At 41.6% G+C, this 17,884-nt stretch overlaps 1 protein-coding gene across 3 annotated transcripts in view; it reads left to right on the forward strand.

Moving 5' to 3' along the window:
- Positions 1 to 17,884, forward strand: part of LOC138196708 (vacuole membrane protein 1-like) — a 55,188-nt gene that overhangs the window by 33,238 nt on the left and 4,066 nt on the right. For all 3 annotated transcript variants that reach the window (XM_069147030.1, XM_069147029.1, XM_069147031.1), the window contains exons 10-11: positions 2,990 to 3,051; positions 17,303 to 17,405. In XM_069147030.1, coding sequence (XP_069003131.1) covers positions 2,990 to 3,051; positions 17,303 to 17,405 — 165 coding nt within the window. The remainder of the gene's footprint in view (positions 1 to 2,989; positions 3,052 to 17,302; positions 17,406 to 17,884) is intronic.

The following is a 17,884-nucleotide window of genomic DNA, read 5'->3' on the forward strand; positions in this document are numbered from 1 at the left end:
AGAAACTGAAGTGAGGAAACTTCATCAGGCTTCACAAACGTTCCTTCTAATCCTGGAAAATCCTCAATTTGTGTCCAGGAATTTGCAATATGTCTGTGATTACTGTCAGAGGCTCGACTTTTTGTTTTGAAGCAGGAATTTTCTCAGTTGGACAAAGGGGGGGGGGGCTTAAAAGCAAAGCATTTTGTTCCCTCTCTGCTTTATTTTTTTTCTATCATATGCAGAAAACATGATCCTGCCACAAACAGAAGAAAAAAGATGTGTGAACCTCATGAACACTAGCAAAGGCAGATAAACATTGTCTGTGGGAGGCGATGGAGAAAGAGAGGGACAGGGAGGGGGGGGGGGGTTGCATACATGGCAGGCACAATCACACACAGAGGACCAGATTACACCCAGGGTCCCAGGGGCCTCCTACTGTCAGAGGTGTGTCCCTCTCCTTCTCAGGGAAAGAAAGACTTCACCGGCTCTCCGGCATGTCCGGGGGCTCCTGATCTCTCCTGTAGCTGCTAGGTTTCATTTTCTTCAAGCTCACATTTTGCTTCTGATGCAAAGAGTTGAGTCGTTTACAGTGAAAACAAGAAGCATTAGAAGAGAGCACTCTGAGGAGCAGGTGATGTTCTCCCTCAATGGCCAAGAGAGAACAAAAGGGGATTTTGAGGTGTGTGTGTTTGTGTGTGGGTGTAAAAATTTGAGCAGCCTCACTGCTTCAAAGCGCCTTTTTGATCTGCGTTTGTACCTGTGCTTCAGGTGTCTTCTCACCAGTCTCCAAGGAGAGGCCTTTTTATTTATTTTTTATGTTCATTAAGCTCTCCTGTGAACATTGCTGTTGAATGGAAACCGTCAGCTGCTTTGTGACACAGCAGGTCACTTCAGGATCTCGGGTGATGTCATGGAAGGACACGTTTCAGGCCTCTGAGAGAGGAGAACAGAAGCTGTGCTAGGTGTGGTGGAGACTTTCATATAGAAGAAGTGAAAGGAGAACGGTTACTGTTCTGCCATTTGGCTTTTTAATCTGAATATGAACGTGATTAGAGGTGCAGAAACAAGAGTTCTCACTGTCATATGACTCAGTTAATGAGTGGTCCTTCTCTACGAACTACTGAGAGCTGATGTAATGGTGTGTGTGTGTGTGTGTGTGTGTGTGTGTGTGTGTGTGTGTGTGTGTGTGTGTGTGTGTGTGTGTGTGTGGTGTGTGTAAAAAGGGCCATAGCCAGGATGTGCGTATCTCTTATCCACACTATCAGTTAACTGAATTCAGTAAGTTGACTCTTTGTCACCAAGAGTTTCTCAACAGACACATTGAAGACATCTTAGTCAGCTTTCCTGCGTCTACCATCTTGCTGTTCCTTCCTCTGTGCTTTGTGTGTGTGGTGGCAGATTAGTCGTAGCTGTCTGTGAAGTAAGTGTTTATTTGTTGCATGGGCACAAATGAAATGTGAATCTTTATTTGTTTAATGATGAAAAATGCCACTTATGAGTTTTTGTTATTTTTGCGACATGCGAGTCTCTCATTCATTGAGTTTTTACAGCCACAAAAAAACAACACCCAGTGACAATACATGCACGACCTGGATCCACATGTTACATCACAGTGTTCACTGATCATGAAATTCAAAGTGATGGTGGTGCTGAGTGATCTGTGGTGGGACCTTTGAAATGTAAGGCATGGCTTTGTCCACTTGTAGTGTGCTTTAACTTTCTCTGGATGTTTTCCATAGTTTTTCCCAATTCCACCACTTAATTGTTTTTAAATTGTTGTGGACGTTATCAGTGGTCTTCATGAAACGCTTCCTAAAATCCCTTCAATCAAGCCAGTTTGTAGCTTGGTATAATTAATGTAATTATAATTTCCTAATTTAATAGCATGTCAGCACTCAGTATGGGAACGCATCCATGTCAGGACTTTCAATCCATTTTATTAGTTTGTTGCAGAAGTATTGTGCAAAATATTGTTAATCACGCTGCTCAGTGTAATTGCAAATTGTGAGATTTAAAGTGAGTGAAATATTCATCAACAAATAGTATTTTTATGTCTCCATCATGACATAAAATGGAAAATTCTAGATTGCTCATTTTATACACGTTTCCCTGTAATTTGACTGTATATATTTAGTATCTTTGGAGACCTTTGGATCTGGACTACAATTTAAAATAAGGTTGTGTGGGTTTCAACAATCCCTTTCTGCACAGCATGAGTTTGTACTGATGGATCTGCCAAAAGCTGTGTCGGGTTAAAGCCTTTCTAATTCCATGTTGAAAGCAATCTAGATGTTATAGAATCGAACCACATTTTTAGTGGTCAGAAACATGTGTTTGTTTATAAGAGTACAGTAACCTACAACCACTCAGAGAGGTTAAAGTAAAGGACCTCTTCTAATCTGGTCAATTAGTGTCTGCATGTTCCTGCCCCCCCCCAACCCCCCCCCCCAATCAGGAGGATGCCAGTCGCCTGTTCTGTCCTGGTGACTAAGCAGGAATTAGACCAGACAGGAGCCGGATCCAGACCCCCTCTGAAGCAATGACACGTCTCCTTTGATCCCTTTACTTCGTCCTTTAAGCGCGCACACACACACAAACGCACACAAACACACACACACACACACACACACACACACACACACACACACACACACACACACACACTCCACTCACGCTTGCTCTTCTGATGACAGCCACTGTGATATGTTGACCTTGTGTACTGCGTAGATGGTGTGTCATAGAACTCTGCCTTTTATTTTCTTTCATTTCTTGTCCACCATGACACATTTTCTTGCCCTTCATAGCAGCTTTTAGTCTAAACCACTTTGGTCGTGCAATGCATGGATGTGGCCATAATGAGCACGGTGTGGTGTGTGTGTCAGTGTGAGGGAGTTTAGGAATTACTGGTCAAACCATGATGCGCACACCGCCTCGTTCAGCACCCCAGCAGTAGTGACCTCAAGGTTCAATAACTGACTCGCTCTTCCTCTGCTTCTTTGTCATACAGAAACTGTTTGTGATCATCACCTTCAGCAGGCACATCGTAGAGCAGATGGTCTCCCTCATCGGGTGAGTAAGCCTCAGTGTGTGTGTGTGTGTGTGTGTGTGTGTGTGTGTGTGTGTACAGGGTACCACACACGAAAGGGTTAATGCAGAGCTTGACAGTTGAGGGACCTTTTGGGTGTTGGTTGGGCCTTCAGGTGATTTTGTATGAACTCTGCCTCCTCCTCTTCATCACCCTCGTAAACGTTGTGTACACTCAGAATAGATTTTGAGTTAAACCTGTTGATTTTAGAAGATGACTTGTTGCTTTATGATTCTTCGTACAGACCTCGAAACGGGGATTTGTCACATTTTGTTCCCCGTCTGGCTCCTCGCTCTGCTGCAATACTCTAACATGGTGATTAATGGCTTGGATTTTTCCACTGGATGACTATGGGCATGAACATGTTCTGGCTGCTTCACAGGACAGGATGAACTCTTGTCTATCACAGAATCCTCCTTCTCTGCTTTATCTCTCGTGATACACTGTTTTTGTTGTCAGTTAGTACCTTTCGTACCTGATCTCATAGGGAGAACGGGCCAAAAGAGAGCGGCTGCTCCTGAGTGTCCTCAGGTGGATCACAATGAAACCACCGTTTATCTTTTGGACTAAAATCAGGCCTTTCAGGTGTACGGCGAACAGGCAAGACATGTTTATGAGCATGGATACCTCTTGGGAGGAAAGAAACACGTTTGAGTTTTCACAAAGGAAATGTATTAATGTTCATATTTGTGGAGGCCCAGATGGGAACAGTGTCAGTGGGCTGTAGGTGCATTATTGAATAGACCAACTACTTTGTGGGGAAACTAGTTTTACCAAGATGTAAACCAGTACAACTTTTCACAAAATATGCAAAACAAATTATTACAATCACACCTACACATACAGCCTCTGGGCTTCTGGGAAATGAGGGCTCCATGTAATAGAGGTGGGGAGAGCCTTGGTGTTGGGTGTGGGTGCTGATGGGTGCCATGATGGGTGTCCTTGTAGAGGTGCCAAGGGCTGCAGCTGGAAACTGCGTTCGACACACCTGCTGGTGGGAGTGCTGTTTATTACACATGCATACACTCCTGTACTGTTGGTGTCTCTTTCCCTCTCACACACACGTTACATGCACATTCACACACTGAGGTGCTCTTGGTCCAACACACACACTTGTTGTGCTGAAACCAGGCAGCAAGATTGCGTCAGCTCTCTTCCTCACCAAGTTGTCTTTTTTATGTTTTGTTTCTAGCATGACTTTTGGAAGAGATCGCTCATGACTGCAACTTAAAAAAAAACCTGCGGTTGCACTTTTCTCTGTGTATATATATATATTTATTTATTTACTTTTTTATTTACTTTTTTATTTTTATTGAAAGTATTTTAATCCTGTTGTAGTGGCAAATAATAGAATATTTTCCACTTGAGGTTTGATCAACAGCACAAGCTTAACAAGAACTCTAGAAATAAAAACTAGTTGGATACTCTCCCTTTGTCTGCGTGTGCACGTGTGTGTGTGTGTGTGTGTGTGTGTGTGTGTGTGTGTGTGTGTGTGTGTGTGTGTGTGTGTGTGCACGTGTGTGTGTGTGTGTGTGCACGTGTGTGTGTGTGTGTGTGTGTGTGTGTGTGTGTGTGTGTGTGTATTGTGAAAGACCTGTGCCCTGCGGCAGTCACTGTTCATTGAGCTGCAGACACACAGCGACACATCATTGGTTATTGACAGGTTTCAGTCTGACTCACTGCCTGCTTCTTCTCGAAAGGAACTTTACAACTTGTCAACCGTCAGCTTCCTTCCTCAGCCTTTCCACCTTCACCTCTAATTCTCTGTGCTGCTCTCACTCTCACTCTCAGTCACATATTACCTTATGAATGGGTGACAGCCTTTCCATTTAACCCTTTCCTGACTGACTGTGAACTGTGCAGATGCTTGAATTAGAATTTTTTTTTTTTTTTTTTTTTTTACACTTTTATACTTGCTAAAATGGAGGCACCTATAGATGCCACCCCCTGCATTTGTGTCCACATACTGACCCTACGTGCACGCGCGCACACACAAACGTGGCCTTTGTTAGGGTTACATTGCAGGCTGATTTAATCTTTTTTCATTTGGTTATTATGTTATTTGATTTATCAACTATATGAAAACTCTTTTCAGTGAAATCCTGATTTCTTAGTATTGTATAAACAGTCATGATGCAAAATATATAATAAATGAAAATTCTTTAATGATTCATTTCATGTTTGGTTTATTTATATCAAATGTTTTAGGCATTTGATAGAAATGTTATATTTTATGATAGAATTTACTTTGAATTAAATGTTTTCAGTTGATGATTTATTATGGACACAATTTGTGTCTTTTTTGTGTAATTGTATTAACAGGGTAAACGGCTTTGTTTTTGTTGGCCAGGCTCTGGATTTAGAAAAGTATTTGTCTTTGTGAGTGAATGAAGTGACCGTTGGACTTTGGCTATGGTGATTTCATTCTCACATGACATAATACAATACTACACAATTCATTTCCGGCTCTTTGCCTGTTTGCTGAGCCAGTTGGCACAAACAGAAAAAAACAGACGTTTGTGGCTCACAGTGGATGCCTTACACAACATTATTTGTACTGAAGAATTATAATATCTTAAGCATACGGTTTTCTAATTTTTTTATTGAGATATTTATCTTTATTTTTTCAAGTTACTAATTCTTTAATTTCAATCATGTATCAGCTTCCTGACAACATCGACAGTAACTTTTTATTTTAGTTTGTGTCCTTCAGGACGGTTTATTCATAACTTACCTGGTGAATCCCCTGAGAAGTGTGTTGCAGTGTGACGTTGAATCTTCAAAAAGCCCAGACTTTGAGTTTCAGTAATAGCAAGAATCAGTATCAGAATTTTCTGTAATAAGAACTCGGTACATGGTGCTGCGTTTCCATTTGAGTAGCATCTGTATTTTTTAAGATGTGATCATGGAAACCTGATGAAATCAGAGATTAAAATACTGTAACACTGGCTACTTATCAGAATCAACAGTACAGGGAAGCAGTATAGTTTGATTAATGTTATATTTGGTTAATATTCCTGTAATCATAACAGAGGATATTTATTTTATTTACCCACAATTTATCCACAATTTTATTTTCTAACGTTTCATTCAGAAAGTTGCAATATAGATAAATGTGGCAACCAAAGTTGTTCGAAGTGATTTCGTTTCATGTTCTGATTAATTTTTTAAATGCGCTTCTATCAATCTGGTCATTTTTAGGGATATTTTAGTTTTCAGTCATTGATGAGCAGTTAAAATTAGGGAAGTGTTTTTTCTTTGAATGACAAATGGAAAACTTGGGTGTTACTGAATTTCATTTTCATAGAAGGGGTTTTATGTCTTAAATGTCATGTGGCTCTAAAACTGTTAACGGATATTTTCGTCTCCTTTCTTAACCAAAATGACCAGTTTTTTCTCACTGGTTAGAAAATGGAAAATGTTGAGAATATGCAAAAGACCTTTTTAGAATGAACAACATACATGTAAGTGAAATTTCCATCAGATAGTTATGACTTTCTGATGTTTCTTCTGAGAGGCCACAAAAAGGCTTTAGTGGAAAAATAATTTCTGTCCTTTGACAGTTCAGTCAAATGTTCTTCCTTTTTATACTGTTTTTCTAATTACTGTCTGTTTAGGACAAAAATGCAGGTCAGACATTTCAAACTTGATGGATTACTTTTTCATGTGTATTGTGGAAACAGATTTGTATATCTCTGGCAGATGGCTTTCGGTCTTTTCCTGCTGTGCAAAGTGTTTCAAATTAAATCTATAACCTTCTGTTGGCAGTAGTGGGATAATAATGAAGCTAGTTTTTGCTTTGAAGTGCCACAAAGTCACTATAAAACCCTCCTCACAGGCCTTTTGGGCTGATAACGAGAGCTGATAACCAGGTCTGTCGGAGCTGTGTTTCTGATCAGACTTGTTAGGTTTCTTACGTCCTGTGACTAATGTACAAATGTCTCGTCTTCAAGACTGCCCGTACCTGTACAGTCATTGTTTAAATGAGAAGAAAATTCTGCAAACTCTCATTGAGCAAGCCGTTGATTAAAATCTGAAGCGCTCGTATGACAAAAGTTCTCGTGATGTTATCTATGTAGTGGTTTTTTTTTTTTTCTTACCTGCAATCACAAAAAACCCACAAAAGTGTGTGCTAGGTCATAAAAAGTATTTATGATCAGTGTCCTGCCTTTTCCCACAGCATGCAGATGTTCTTATATTTTAACAATTTATATTTCACATGCTAGTGAGGTTGACAACCCTAGAAGGGCCTCAGAGACTGAGCAAGGCCCCGCTGCTCTGCTCCATATAACTCCAGAGCAACACATTTATCTTCTTCTGTGCCCGATCCTCCCCGAGATTTCTCTAATCTCAGCTGGTGCTTCATCAGCCGGCGAGATGGTGATGTACAGCAGGAAAGGCTCCAAATCACCCACTGCATGCAGTAATGGAACAGGGAGCTTTCCTGTGTTTGACATGCTGTCTGGGTCTCCGGCCTCCTCGTTTGATCTGATGTGAGTCGCTGTGTTTGGGCTGAATTTAGTGATTCGTGCCACTTTTTAAGCAAACATTTGTATGTGATGACACGTGAGGAGGAAAAAAAACAGAAGTCTTTCCTCATTTGGAGAAAGAAGCTGTGGTGATGAAGTCTGTCGGATGGCTTTGGCCAACAAAGTGCTGGTGATTCACCGTCTGCAGGATTCCAGTGTGTTTACACCTTGTCAGCAGTGACTGGGTTTAGTTTCTGTAGAGGACAAAGAGAGGTGGGTTATGTTTGTGAGAGACAAATTGAGAAGCAGAGACAGCAAGAGAGACAACATTAGTTATATTTTCACACCACAATTTTAAATTATTCATCTTAATAATCCATCATTTTGATTGAGCAAGGCACTGTCCATGTCTTCTGTAGAGCTTGACAAATCCTTCACAGTCATGTGTCAAGGGAGGGAGTATCACTGTCAGACTCTCAGGGAGAAAGCCATTGACATGCAGAAAGGAAGAGTCGGGACCTGAAAAGGTTATCCACTAGAAACTTGGTGTGCTGGGGCCATGGGGGGAACACGGCATGTCTCTATGAGAATGCACCTATTTCCATGCGAGTCCATCTCTACAGCGGGACTCTATTACCAACACAATGGGCCTGCAGATGGCTGTTCCTGCTGCACAAGGCTCGCAGCATTAGGAGATCCCAGCAGGCAGCGCTGCTCAGGAGGAGGCCAGGAGAGGAGCACAGGTCAGTGCGGGCCAGCTGGTGGTTGTATGAACCGCTCGCTGGATCACACTAGAACCTTCCAGATCACAATCAGCTTTCACACTCATTGTAAAGATACAATTACAGGGTAATGACACAGTGTGTTGCTATACCTTAACCCAGTTATTGGAGTAAGAGTAAAACAGATAACAGAATAACTGAAGTTAACTTGGGATCCTGGAGAAGTGAAATTGTTGAGAAATGCAAATCAAACTATTCTGAGTTTTCACACTAATGCCGTTATTCCGTGTTAAAGTATCGAACCACTGAAGTTTTAGGGGGGAAAAATCTGAGTGTTTGTTTCCACTGAATTTTACCCGTCTTGAATGCACACCTCTGGCTCATATAGAAACTCGGTATGTGTGGTTTTACACTGAATGTGGGTTTGTCTGGTTCGAAGGTACTTGTGGCGTGATCTTGAGTTACAGAGCAGGGAGGGATTTTTTTTTTACGTTCCCCGTGTCACCGCACAAGTTTGTGTGAAGCAGAATGCACCCAATTAGGGCAGTAAATTCTCTTCATCAATCAATATCTACTGTGTAATAAACACACGAGAGAAAATGTGACCCGCAGTCTCTGCTGACGCTCAAATAAAGTAGGAGACAGAAAATGTTACTGAAAATCTGTAGCCATTTGCGCCTTTGTTGTATAACTGCTGCTATAAATATCCATCTTTAAGCCTTTTGAGCAAGGTGTTCTGTTAACCCAATCTGGAGGAAGGGAGTATTTTCAACCCTATTAGTCACTGGGTGCTCTGGTCACCTGAGAAGCACCCTGACAAAGATGGCATTGATCAGTCCTTCCACTGCCCGCCCAGTCAGACGCCTCACGTAGGACCGGGCAGACGGGACCAGAGGTGAACAGGGCAAGATAGCGGAGTGAAGGATGGCGTGGTGGGTCGCTACCGACTCTTTTTTTTTTTTTATACGGCATCATTAAGTTTAATGTGAGACCCAGCAGGGAGTCCAAAGCTGACAGAAACACGGAGGCAGTAACAGACAGAGAAAACTTTGACTCGGAGCCAAAAGGTCTTACTACAGCCATTTAAAAATAAAATTCAGTCGCTCAATAAGACTTATTGTGCACGTTGTGTTCTGCAGGCCTATTTCTGTGGTTAATAGCACACTGAGGAACTCTGAAGGGGCACACAGATCTGTAATTGTAGCTTTGCTGAGTGTGTGTGTGTGTGTGTGTGTGTGAGACAAAGAGAGAGATACAAAGAGAGGGAGAGGTCAGAAAGTGTGTTCCAGGTCTGGTGTCATATTATGTGCCTCTCAGGCACCGTGTTCCTGGACTTCCTGCGTTATTCATTCCTGATTCATTTGTTTTGTTTCCCACACTCGGTGGCATAACACACATGCCGCTTGCTCATCAAATCATTCCGACACATTCTCAGGCCGAGGCTATGAAATTACTAATGTATTTATTCATCAGGACGGCAAATGGCCTGGACGTTCTTTTAGGAAACAGCGCGGCATTGATTAATTTTTCGAGTGGCTCATTTATCAGGGGAACATGACGTGACCCCGAGCTCTTAATCAGCATCATCCACTGAAGTGTATTGTTTTGTAAATCCCATGAACATCATCCTGTGTAATGTAATGTCACCAGTTGTCATGAGGACATCTGCGTATGTCCGTGTTCTGTGAGAGGAGTCATCGCTGACAGGCCTTGACTCAGAGAGCAGCCGGTTAGACCCCCACCCCCTACGCCCCTTCCCTGCATCCATCAAACCTCAATCAGGAAAGACGTACTGGACCCTGTCAGCCATATTCACAGCAGCAACAAGTAATGGAGAGGCAGCACAGATAGTAAAGAGGGTTAGTTGTGATATTTCTTGCTGTATATATTCACTATATTGTCCAGTTCAGAAAAATAACCATATTGTCAAGTTGTGTTGAAAACCAGATATTAAAAGTGAGTCTGTTTTTTTTTGTTTTGTTTTATCCCAGACACATTGATAATTTGCTTATTATTTTTAGTTTGTGAAATCACTGTTGTGGATACAATTAGTGCAATTCATTTCCTAATTATACAACTACGCTTATAAAATCACACTGTAAGTTTTATTGGGTCATAATGTAGTGTTTAGCATTTTTTTTTTTTTTTTTTTTAGCATTGTTCCAGCACATTAAGACATAATCTGGCTATTGTCACACAGACAGGAATTTTCACTCTGAATTTGACGGCTTTCTAACCACAACGCCTGCAGTGTGAAGTCTCAAAGAGAAGCCTTTCTGTACGGCTGATCAGAGAGCAAATCAGATGATCACTTTTGGATATTCTGTTTTTGGCTTTTCTTACAACAATCATATTTAATTGATCGTGCCGGCTGTCTTTGTGCTTAATTCGTCTTGTTTGGTAAAGCACTCGCTTGTACAAGAGGTTTGAAGTGCAACATGTGGAGCATGTTGTGGCTTATGACAGGTACGCAGCACCTGTGTGGTTGTTTGAGCAGCAGTGTATATGACGTCCCAGTGTGTACTGTACACTGAAGAAGTGCGGCTGTGCTCCCTGACTACAACCCGCTGTGTTGGATTAGTGACATACATTTCATTTATGGGAGCTTCAAACAGTCTCATTTATTCCACGTGCCGTTCATTTTCCACCGTGACCTCGTTTTCTTTCGTGTGTTTCTTCCCTTCACATTTATTTAACATATCACAACGTGATCATTTAACTCCTCTTCTGTGTTTCAGTGTTCTTTGGGTTGTCAGATTTTTTGCACATAGTTTCCCATTTGAGCCAATGACCTGTAAATATGAGTCAAAATACAGTCAGTGTGGTTATCACCGGGTTATTAGGTGTTCCTTTGAAACAAGGCTCAGACATTGTCCCATAGGAAACAGTGTCACCATAAATCCCATACAGCAGCCGTTCCTCCAAACATGACATCACAGGATGGTTGGAGTAACAGGCAGTGCCCTTCATCATCTTCTGCCTCCTCTATTTCTGGCCTGCCTGTTGTTGCCGCTCTACAAGTAGCCGTGTGACTTGTCTGGATGTGTCTCCAGTTACATCTGACTCATTGAATAACCCTCTTTTTCTTGCCAGTGGAAGGGTCCAGGACTGGTTACCCAGTGACCCAGCATCTCCACACCCAGACCAAGAGGGCCTGTGTGGGCATGCTGACCTGAACCTGGGGGGGTCAGAGGGGATGAAGGGCTGTTTTATGTGACTGTCTGGGAAGTGAGAGGAATAATAGACTGCTATAATTGGTGCCCCCTGATTTCCTGGCAGCTCTGTGGGTACCCAGGAGGATAGCATGTATCCGTGTGTGTGTGTGTGTGTGTGTGTGTGTGTGTGTGTGTGTGTGTGTGTGTGTGTGTGTGGTGTGCCGGCTGACACAGACGGCGGTGGAGCAAGGATGTGATAAACACCCTGGGCAGGGGGATCTCCATCCAGGAGTGGGCTCCATGCTTTAGTGGTGAAGTCATTGGGAAAAAGCCTGGTTGGAGTGGAGGAGGAACAGACGCACCCACGGGCGAGCACACACACAGATATTACCTTACAACATTAGCACGTGAATCAAGTTTTTCCTCACTATAAAGTGAAATACGCTCCTCCTCCCCCAATTCCATTATTTCATTATTCCAACACTTAATAAAAATCCAATTCAAGCAGTAGCGACTGATGAAGCCTTGACATGATGAAAAGAGGCTCAAGAGTGTTTTGCACAGAGACGGTGAAGAGGTCAGAGTGTCAGTACCACAGGTCAGAGCGCCGCCTAACCACACTGTGCGTGTGCGTCTTTCAGCGTTGGTGCTGTTATGTTAGGTGTGAACTATGGCCCTGCGAAGCATTGGGTAACACAAGCGATTGCCTAAGCCAGTTGTTGTGATGATGTCGTAACCCGTTGGACCTGGCCAGGGTTTGGCTGTCATGTGAGCCCTTGTTCTCTATCTTCCCCTGCCTGGGACGTCAGGGCACGTGTGTGTGTGTGTGTGTGTGTGTGTGTGTGTGTGTGTGTGTGCGTGTGCGCGTGTGTGTCATTGTTGGGATTTCATTAGCATAAAGAACAAAAACCAGTTAATTTCATGAGCGTGTATCTACGCATGTTCACGTGTCATTGGAAGTGGCAGCTTTCAGAAGGGCAGACGTGTCAAAGGTCACCACTGACTCATGGCCTGTGGAATTTAGCCTTCACAGAACGGACACGGGACGCTTAAACACACTCCATTCTCCATGAAGAGCAAATAATAATTCATTGATAAAATGAGACTCAGATGAAACTCTTTACAGCAATAATCAGGCTGCAGGAAGCTGAGAGATGTGGGGGTTTCCCTCCACACTTCCTGCTTCTCTTACTCCATTCTCTCCTGATTCTGGATCAATTGCTGATCATTGATCTGTGCTGATAGAAAAACACGACACAGTTTCAATGAGTGGTTGTTGCAGTTTTATTGAGGATGAAAGTTATGACAAGTACAGTTACAGTTATGATACTTTGCTGTATTTTGAAAGTAACAAATTTGATGCAGAGAATGTGGGCTGCGTATGATGTGGATCCCAGGTAACATACAAACACTGTGTTTGATGGCTTTTCTTTGTTAGACAAAGTAAACGTAAAGTAAAGTTGTTGACTGTTTTTAGGAAATATTTCTGTCTCCTACAAGTGTGAGGATTTGCTTTGTGTATTTCACCTTTCTTTCTTTCTTTTTTTTTTCTTCCAAATTTTCTGTACCTTTAATATTTAGCTTAATTTTGTCTTTATTATTTATAATTATTTAATTTTTGTATAAATTAATTAAACATTTAAATAGTGTGTGTGTGTGTGTGTGTGTGTGTGTGTGTGTGTGTGTGTGTGTCTGTCTGTCTGTCTGTGTGTGTGTGTGTGTGTGTGTGTGTGTGTGTCATGTAATGAAGCAGTGGCTTGTTGCTTTGATGCACTAATCTAAAGTTGACTGTAAAGTCCACTGACGGGCAGCACTGTTGGATTTCACACACACACACACACACACACACACACACACACACACACACACACACACACACACACACACACACACACACACACACACACGCATATAACTGTCAAACAGTTTTGTGTTTTGTTGGTACAGTTGTGTTGCACAGATGTAGTGCGTGACCGCACTGAGAAGTATTTTGAAAAGTGGAAAAAGTGATTGTTTTAGTGGTTTAACGGAGGCTGCTGGTGCCGTGGTTTCTTCTTTATCTCTGCTTCAATCATGTCCAAAAATATTTATCTAATTGTGTGTTGTTGGGTTAGTTTGAATGTCGTCGTGGATGAAGCTAATCCCCTTTTCTTAATGTAATTTTGTGTAGCTACTTAAACAGGTGTGAACAAGTGTGTGTGGGTGGTAAATGTCAACTTTCTGTGTGTACTTTGTTTTCTTTGAACATATCATTTATCCAAAGGGTTTCAAACTGTTTTCTACGTACGTCAACAAAAGAACTTGAACTCAGCAGTTTGACTCAGAGCTCCTCATCACACATTCAACCAACTTTTCTGCATGTTCATTGTCTTTTATTCTTTTGCAACAAAGATGCATTTTACCTTTTACATCTGATAAATTAATAAATAAAAAATGTCAGTGTTGCACCTTTTATATATTTTCTTTATTACTATAAGTCTAATAAGTCTATTATTGACTTTTATATTTAATTATTGATCGACTTTAGTGACTGACTGGAAATCATTTGATGGCACTACAGTCATTGGTTCTTGATGTCCAGAAGTCTATGTGCGACCTATTTGATGTTGATCACTAAATTAATTATCACCTACAGAGCTTATGTTTAAGAGCATGTGCCGGTGTATAAAACATACCTATCGTGTGGATAATTAGTCACTTATATACTAGAAATAATTTTTATAACCCAAGTAAGTGAAACCTCATCTGCTTTTTGCATAACTTCTGGAAGTAATTTAATCAATTTGAGAGCAACTGTTATAAAGTTTGATAGGATCCACACATGCAGAGTTTTATGGGTGTAAAACCACCTACATTTTAAGACTTTTCATTATTATTATCATTATTCTTCTTTTTAATGCTCTTGTTTTTTTTCCTTTTTAGAAAAAGAAAGTGAGAGTCACATTTTATAGATAAGTTTGCAGTGTTTTTTCATGCTTGATAATTAATTTATTATTTAAATTTATATTTTTGGATACAAACACAGGATTATCTTATGAAATACACAAAGCAGTTAACTCATTTGAAATAATATACAGCATTAATTTATGGGAAAATCTATTGTCAGTTTTTCTCATTTAAAGTCCCTCTAAAGAATGAAACTACGGACAGAAACTGTAAATTGAAATTGATTTTAAGGTATCTTTGGTGGAGTTGTTTGAGTTCATCTAATAGAATTAGACACATGACTCTTAGCTTTGTTTTTATTCTGAGTATTTTGGCTTTTTTTTTTCTTCCAAATTTTAATTAACGTGCAGCTTTAGTGACTTTTATCAAATTCTACTTTCCACTAAATTCAGGCAGAATGAGTCTTTATTTTAAATGAGCATTTATACTTTATATAAAAATTGTCAAAAGCTCTGCAGAATGAGAGTTTTTAACAAGTGATGGGAACAGTTTTGGCCAAACTGATTTATTTCCGTTTCTCAAGGCCTCATTTCGGAAAAAAGGTAGAATTGAGGATTCTTCTTGTACTCTTACTTACAGCACAGTTAACAAACCTGTTGTTAAAGTTTGTCCAGTGGCTGTGAAAGTTCATTCTTATTGTTTACCAAATTAAATTTCAGCTGAGAGGTTTTCCCTCATCAGCTCAACTCAGAGAAAACTGAAAATATTCAGCTATAAATTTACAAACTTTTACTGAACATTAAAACCAACTTTTACAACAGATACTGCTCAACATACTTTATAAACTTTTACTGAACATTAAAACCAACTTTTACAACAGATACTGTTCAACATATTACAGTTATTTAAAACATGCACAAGAGACAGACATTTGATTCCAGCAAACAGAAAGTAAATTTGATCTCAGACTAACACAGGTAATCTTCTGAACTTCTGTCACACAGAGAAATGTTAACCTCAGGTACTCACTGGTAAATTATGAACACACTTACAGTAGGAAGTCTTAAATCCAACTATTTCTCAATACCTTCAGCAGAAAGCGAAAATATAGTCCCCAACAAAAAAAAAAACCACCACAAAATCACCAGATATTTAATGGAAAGACCAAGAGACAGTCCTGACTCTGTGGCATTAAATTGTAGTTTTAGACTGCTAGCCTTGAGCTTCTTTGTTGGAGGATTTGCCCAGGCTCATGACTCAGTGTTGCTCATCGTGTAGGAGATGATTCGCCCGCCATTTCTGAAAACTGTTTCTCTGCTTCTTTGTTCATGCCTGTTTACTTTTATCTGTTGTATACTGTTGATACTGTGTATCTTCCCGTGTTTTCTAATTTTTATTCTTCTGCAAACTCATATTCAACTTGACATCCGGGTCATTTATTTTTGAATTAGTTTTGGTAACTTTCGGTGTGTGTTTGTGTCAGGAATTTTGTGAAGTGGGGGATGGGAATAGGAGAGGCTTTGTTTCCCTCCAAAAAGAAAAGTCCTTGATTTTTGATACCGTGTGTCCTAACCATTTTCTTTTGTGTAATTTAAAGCGTGATCCATCTGTTAGACTTCCTGTCTGCTTCATGCCTGTTCACATGTAGGATATCCATTACCTGTTATATAGTTAATCATTACTAAAAGGCTTCCTTGTTGTAAACTCAATCATTTAACACAATGTGTTTTTTTCTCACCATGGCATAGGTGTGTGTGTGTGTGTGTGTGTACATGTATCTGTGTGTGTGTGTGTGGAGGAGGGCAAGGACGGAAATGACTTGCCTCCTTCAGAGAAAGTTATCAGCTATAAACTCAACCGTATGTGACACGACTGCCCACACAAACCTGCCGTAAAATCTTTGATGTGTCTCCGAGCTTTGATGATGCCTCCCCAACGCGAACAAAAGACGCAGAAGTGGAAAAAATAAGGAATGCTTTGAAACAAAAGTTCGGGAGATGTAATTGACTGTGAATAGCCACAAAAGAGAAGAAGTGAAGGTCTTTAGTATGTATTTGTTTAGTGATTAATCACTAACTCCTGCCTAGGGATGGGCCACTGATTCGCTCCTCTTCGAGGGCATTCTCTGCAGCGTCTCACGTCCTTTTTTTTTTTTATTTTTTTTTTTTCCTCAGAGTTGTGTGTGTAAGCGGGGAAGAAGGAGGGGTGGGGGGGGGGAGAGGGGATCAGTAGTATGCTTGTAGTTGGTGGCTAAATCTTGTAAAGGGTTTCCTAATATGGGCTGTCTTACAGGAGTGCCCTCCCCCTTGGGCCATCCCCTCAGGTCTCAGCCAGTGATGACACAGCTCACTTCCTCATTAATTTGCTGAAACCAGTTCTTACAGGAACCGCCTGTGATAAATGTGAGAGTTCTGAGAAGTCATTCATTTCTCCTCGCTGCAGCGGCAGAGGAGGCACTGCAGGGGAGTTGAACGGGTTCACCAGAGTGTGTGAGAGAGAGAGGGAGAGAGGGAGGAAGGAGTATGTGTGAGAGAGCGGAGAGGAGAGGAGCGGAGCGGAGCGGGAGAATGTGGGTGACTACTGCTGCTGCAGCTGCCGTATGAGGACCGGCCAACTTTATCTCTGCTTCCTTCTCTCTGCTTCCTTTCATTTTTTTTTTTTTTTCTATTTTCGTTGGGTTTTTGAGCCGTCGCTGTTTTTCCTGTAGCTGTTACGGTCTGTCATTTTGTCTGTGTGTGTGCTTGTGTGGGGATGAGCGGTGAAGGGATCGCACTCGTTGCTCTCTCCGTCTTCCTCTCTCTCTCTCTCTCTCTCCGAGGAGAGAGGAAGCAGGGGAGACCGACACTGTACAGGAGATAGGACAGCATGCCTCCCTTTGTTGCTGCCCTTGGGCTGGTGAGTAACAATGATGTGACGTGATTTGTGCCCCCCCCTCCTCCCTCCTTCCCCTCCTCTTTCTATGCCCCCCCCCCCCCCCCCCTCCTCCTCTGTTTGTGGAAACAGAGCTGTTCCACTGCTGGGTGCGGCACTGCAGAAGCCCTTCAGGGAGTACTTGGAGGCCCAGAAGGCCAAGCTGCACCATCACGCTGGAGAGGGGATCCAAACTGTAAGTACAGGGGCCTCAGCCCCCGGCTCACAGCCTCGGTTCATTCATGTGTGCCCGCCAAGACAAGAATGCGGGCCCCTTACTTTTGCCTCTTTTACTTCTTCTCCCTCCACTTTTTTTTTTTTGTTGTTTTTTTTTGTTGTTGTTGTTCCTCTCTTTTCTTTTATCTCAGCCCTCCTTTATATCCCTGACCCATTTTCTCTCACTGACACAATTCATTCTTTTTCTTCCTGCTTTACCTGTGCCACTGGCCTTTAATTGGTATTTTAAAAACAAATTATATATATGTTTTTTTTTTTTATTGAATTTTATCATAAGACTGAATAATGACGAATTACGTATATTTGACTGTAACCTGTAGTGACACAGTAAATTATAGAAGCTTGTTTAGGGCCAGAATGACACAGTAGGTTAGCACTGCACTGGGCGGGCTCCGGGTGGGGGTGGGGGTGGGGGTGGGGGTGGGGGCGGAGGGGGGA

Source organism: Embiotoca jacksoni, unplaced genomic scaffold (genome assembly GCF_022577435.1).
Source record: "Embiotoca jacksoni isolate LCO1_2020_lvr unplaced genomic scaffold, fEmbJac1.0.p SCAF_13, whole genome shotgun sequence".
In the NCBI taxonomy this organism is placed as follows: Eukaryota; Metazoa; Chordata; class Actinopteri; family Embiotocidae; genus Embiotoca; species Embiotoca jacksoni.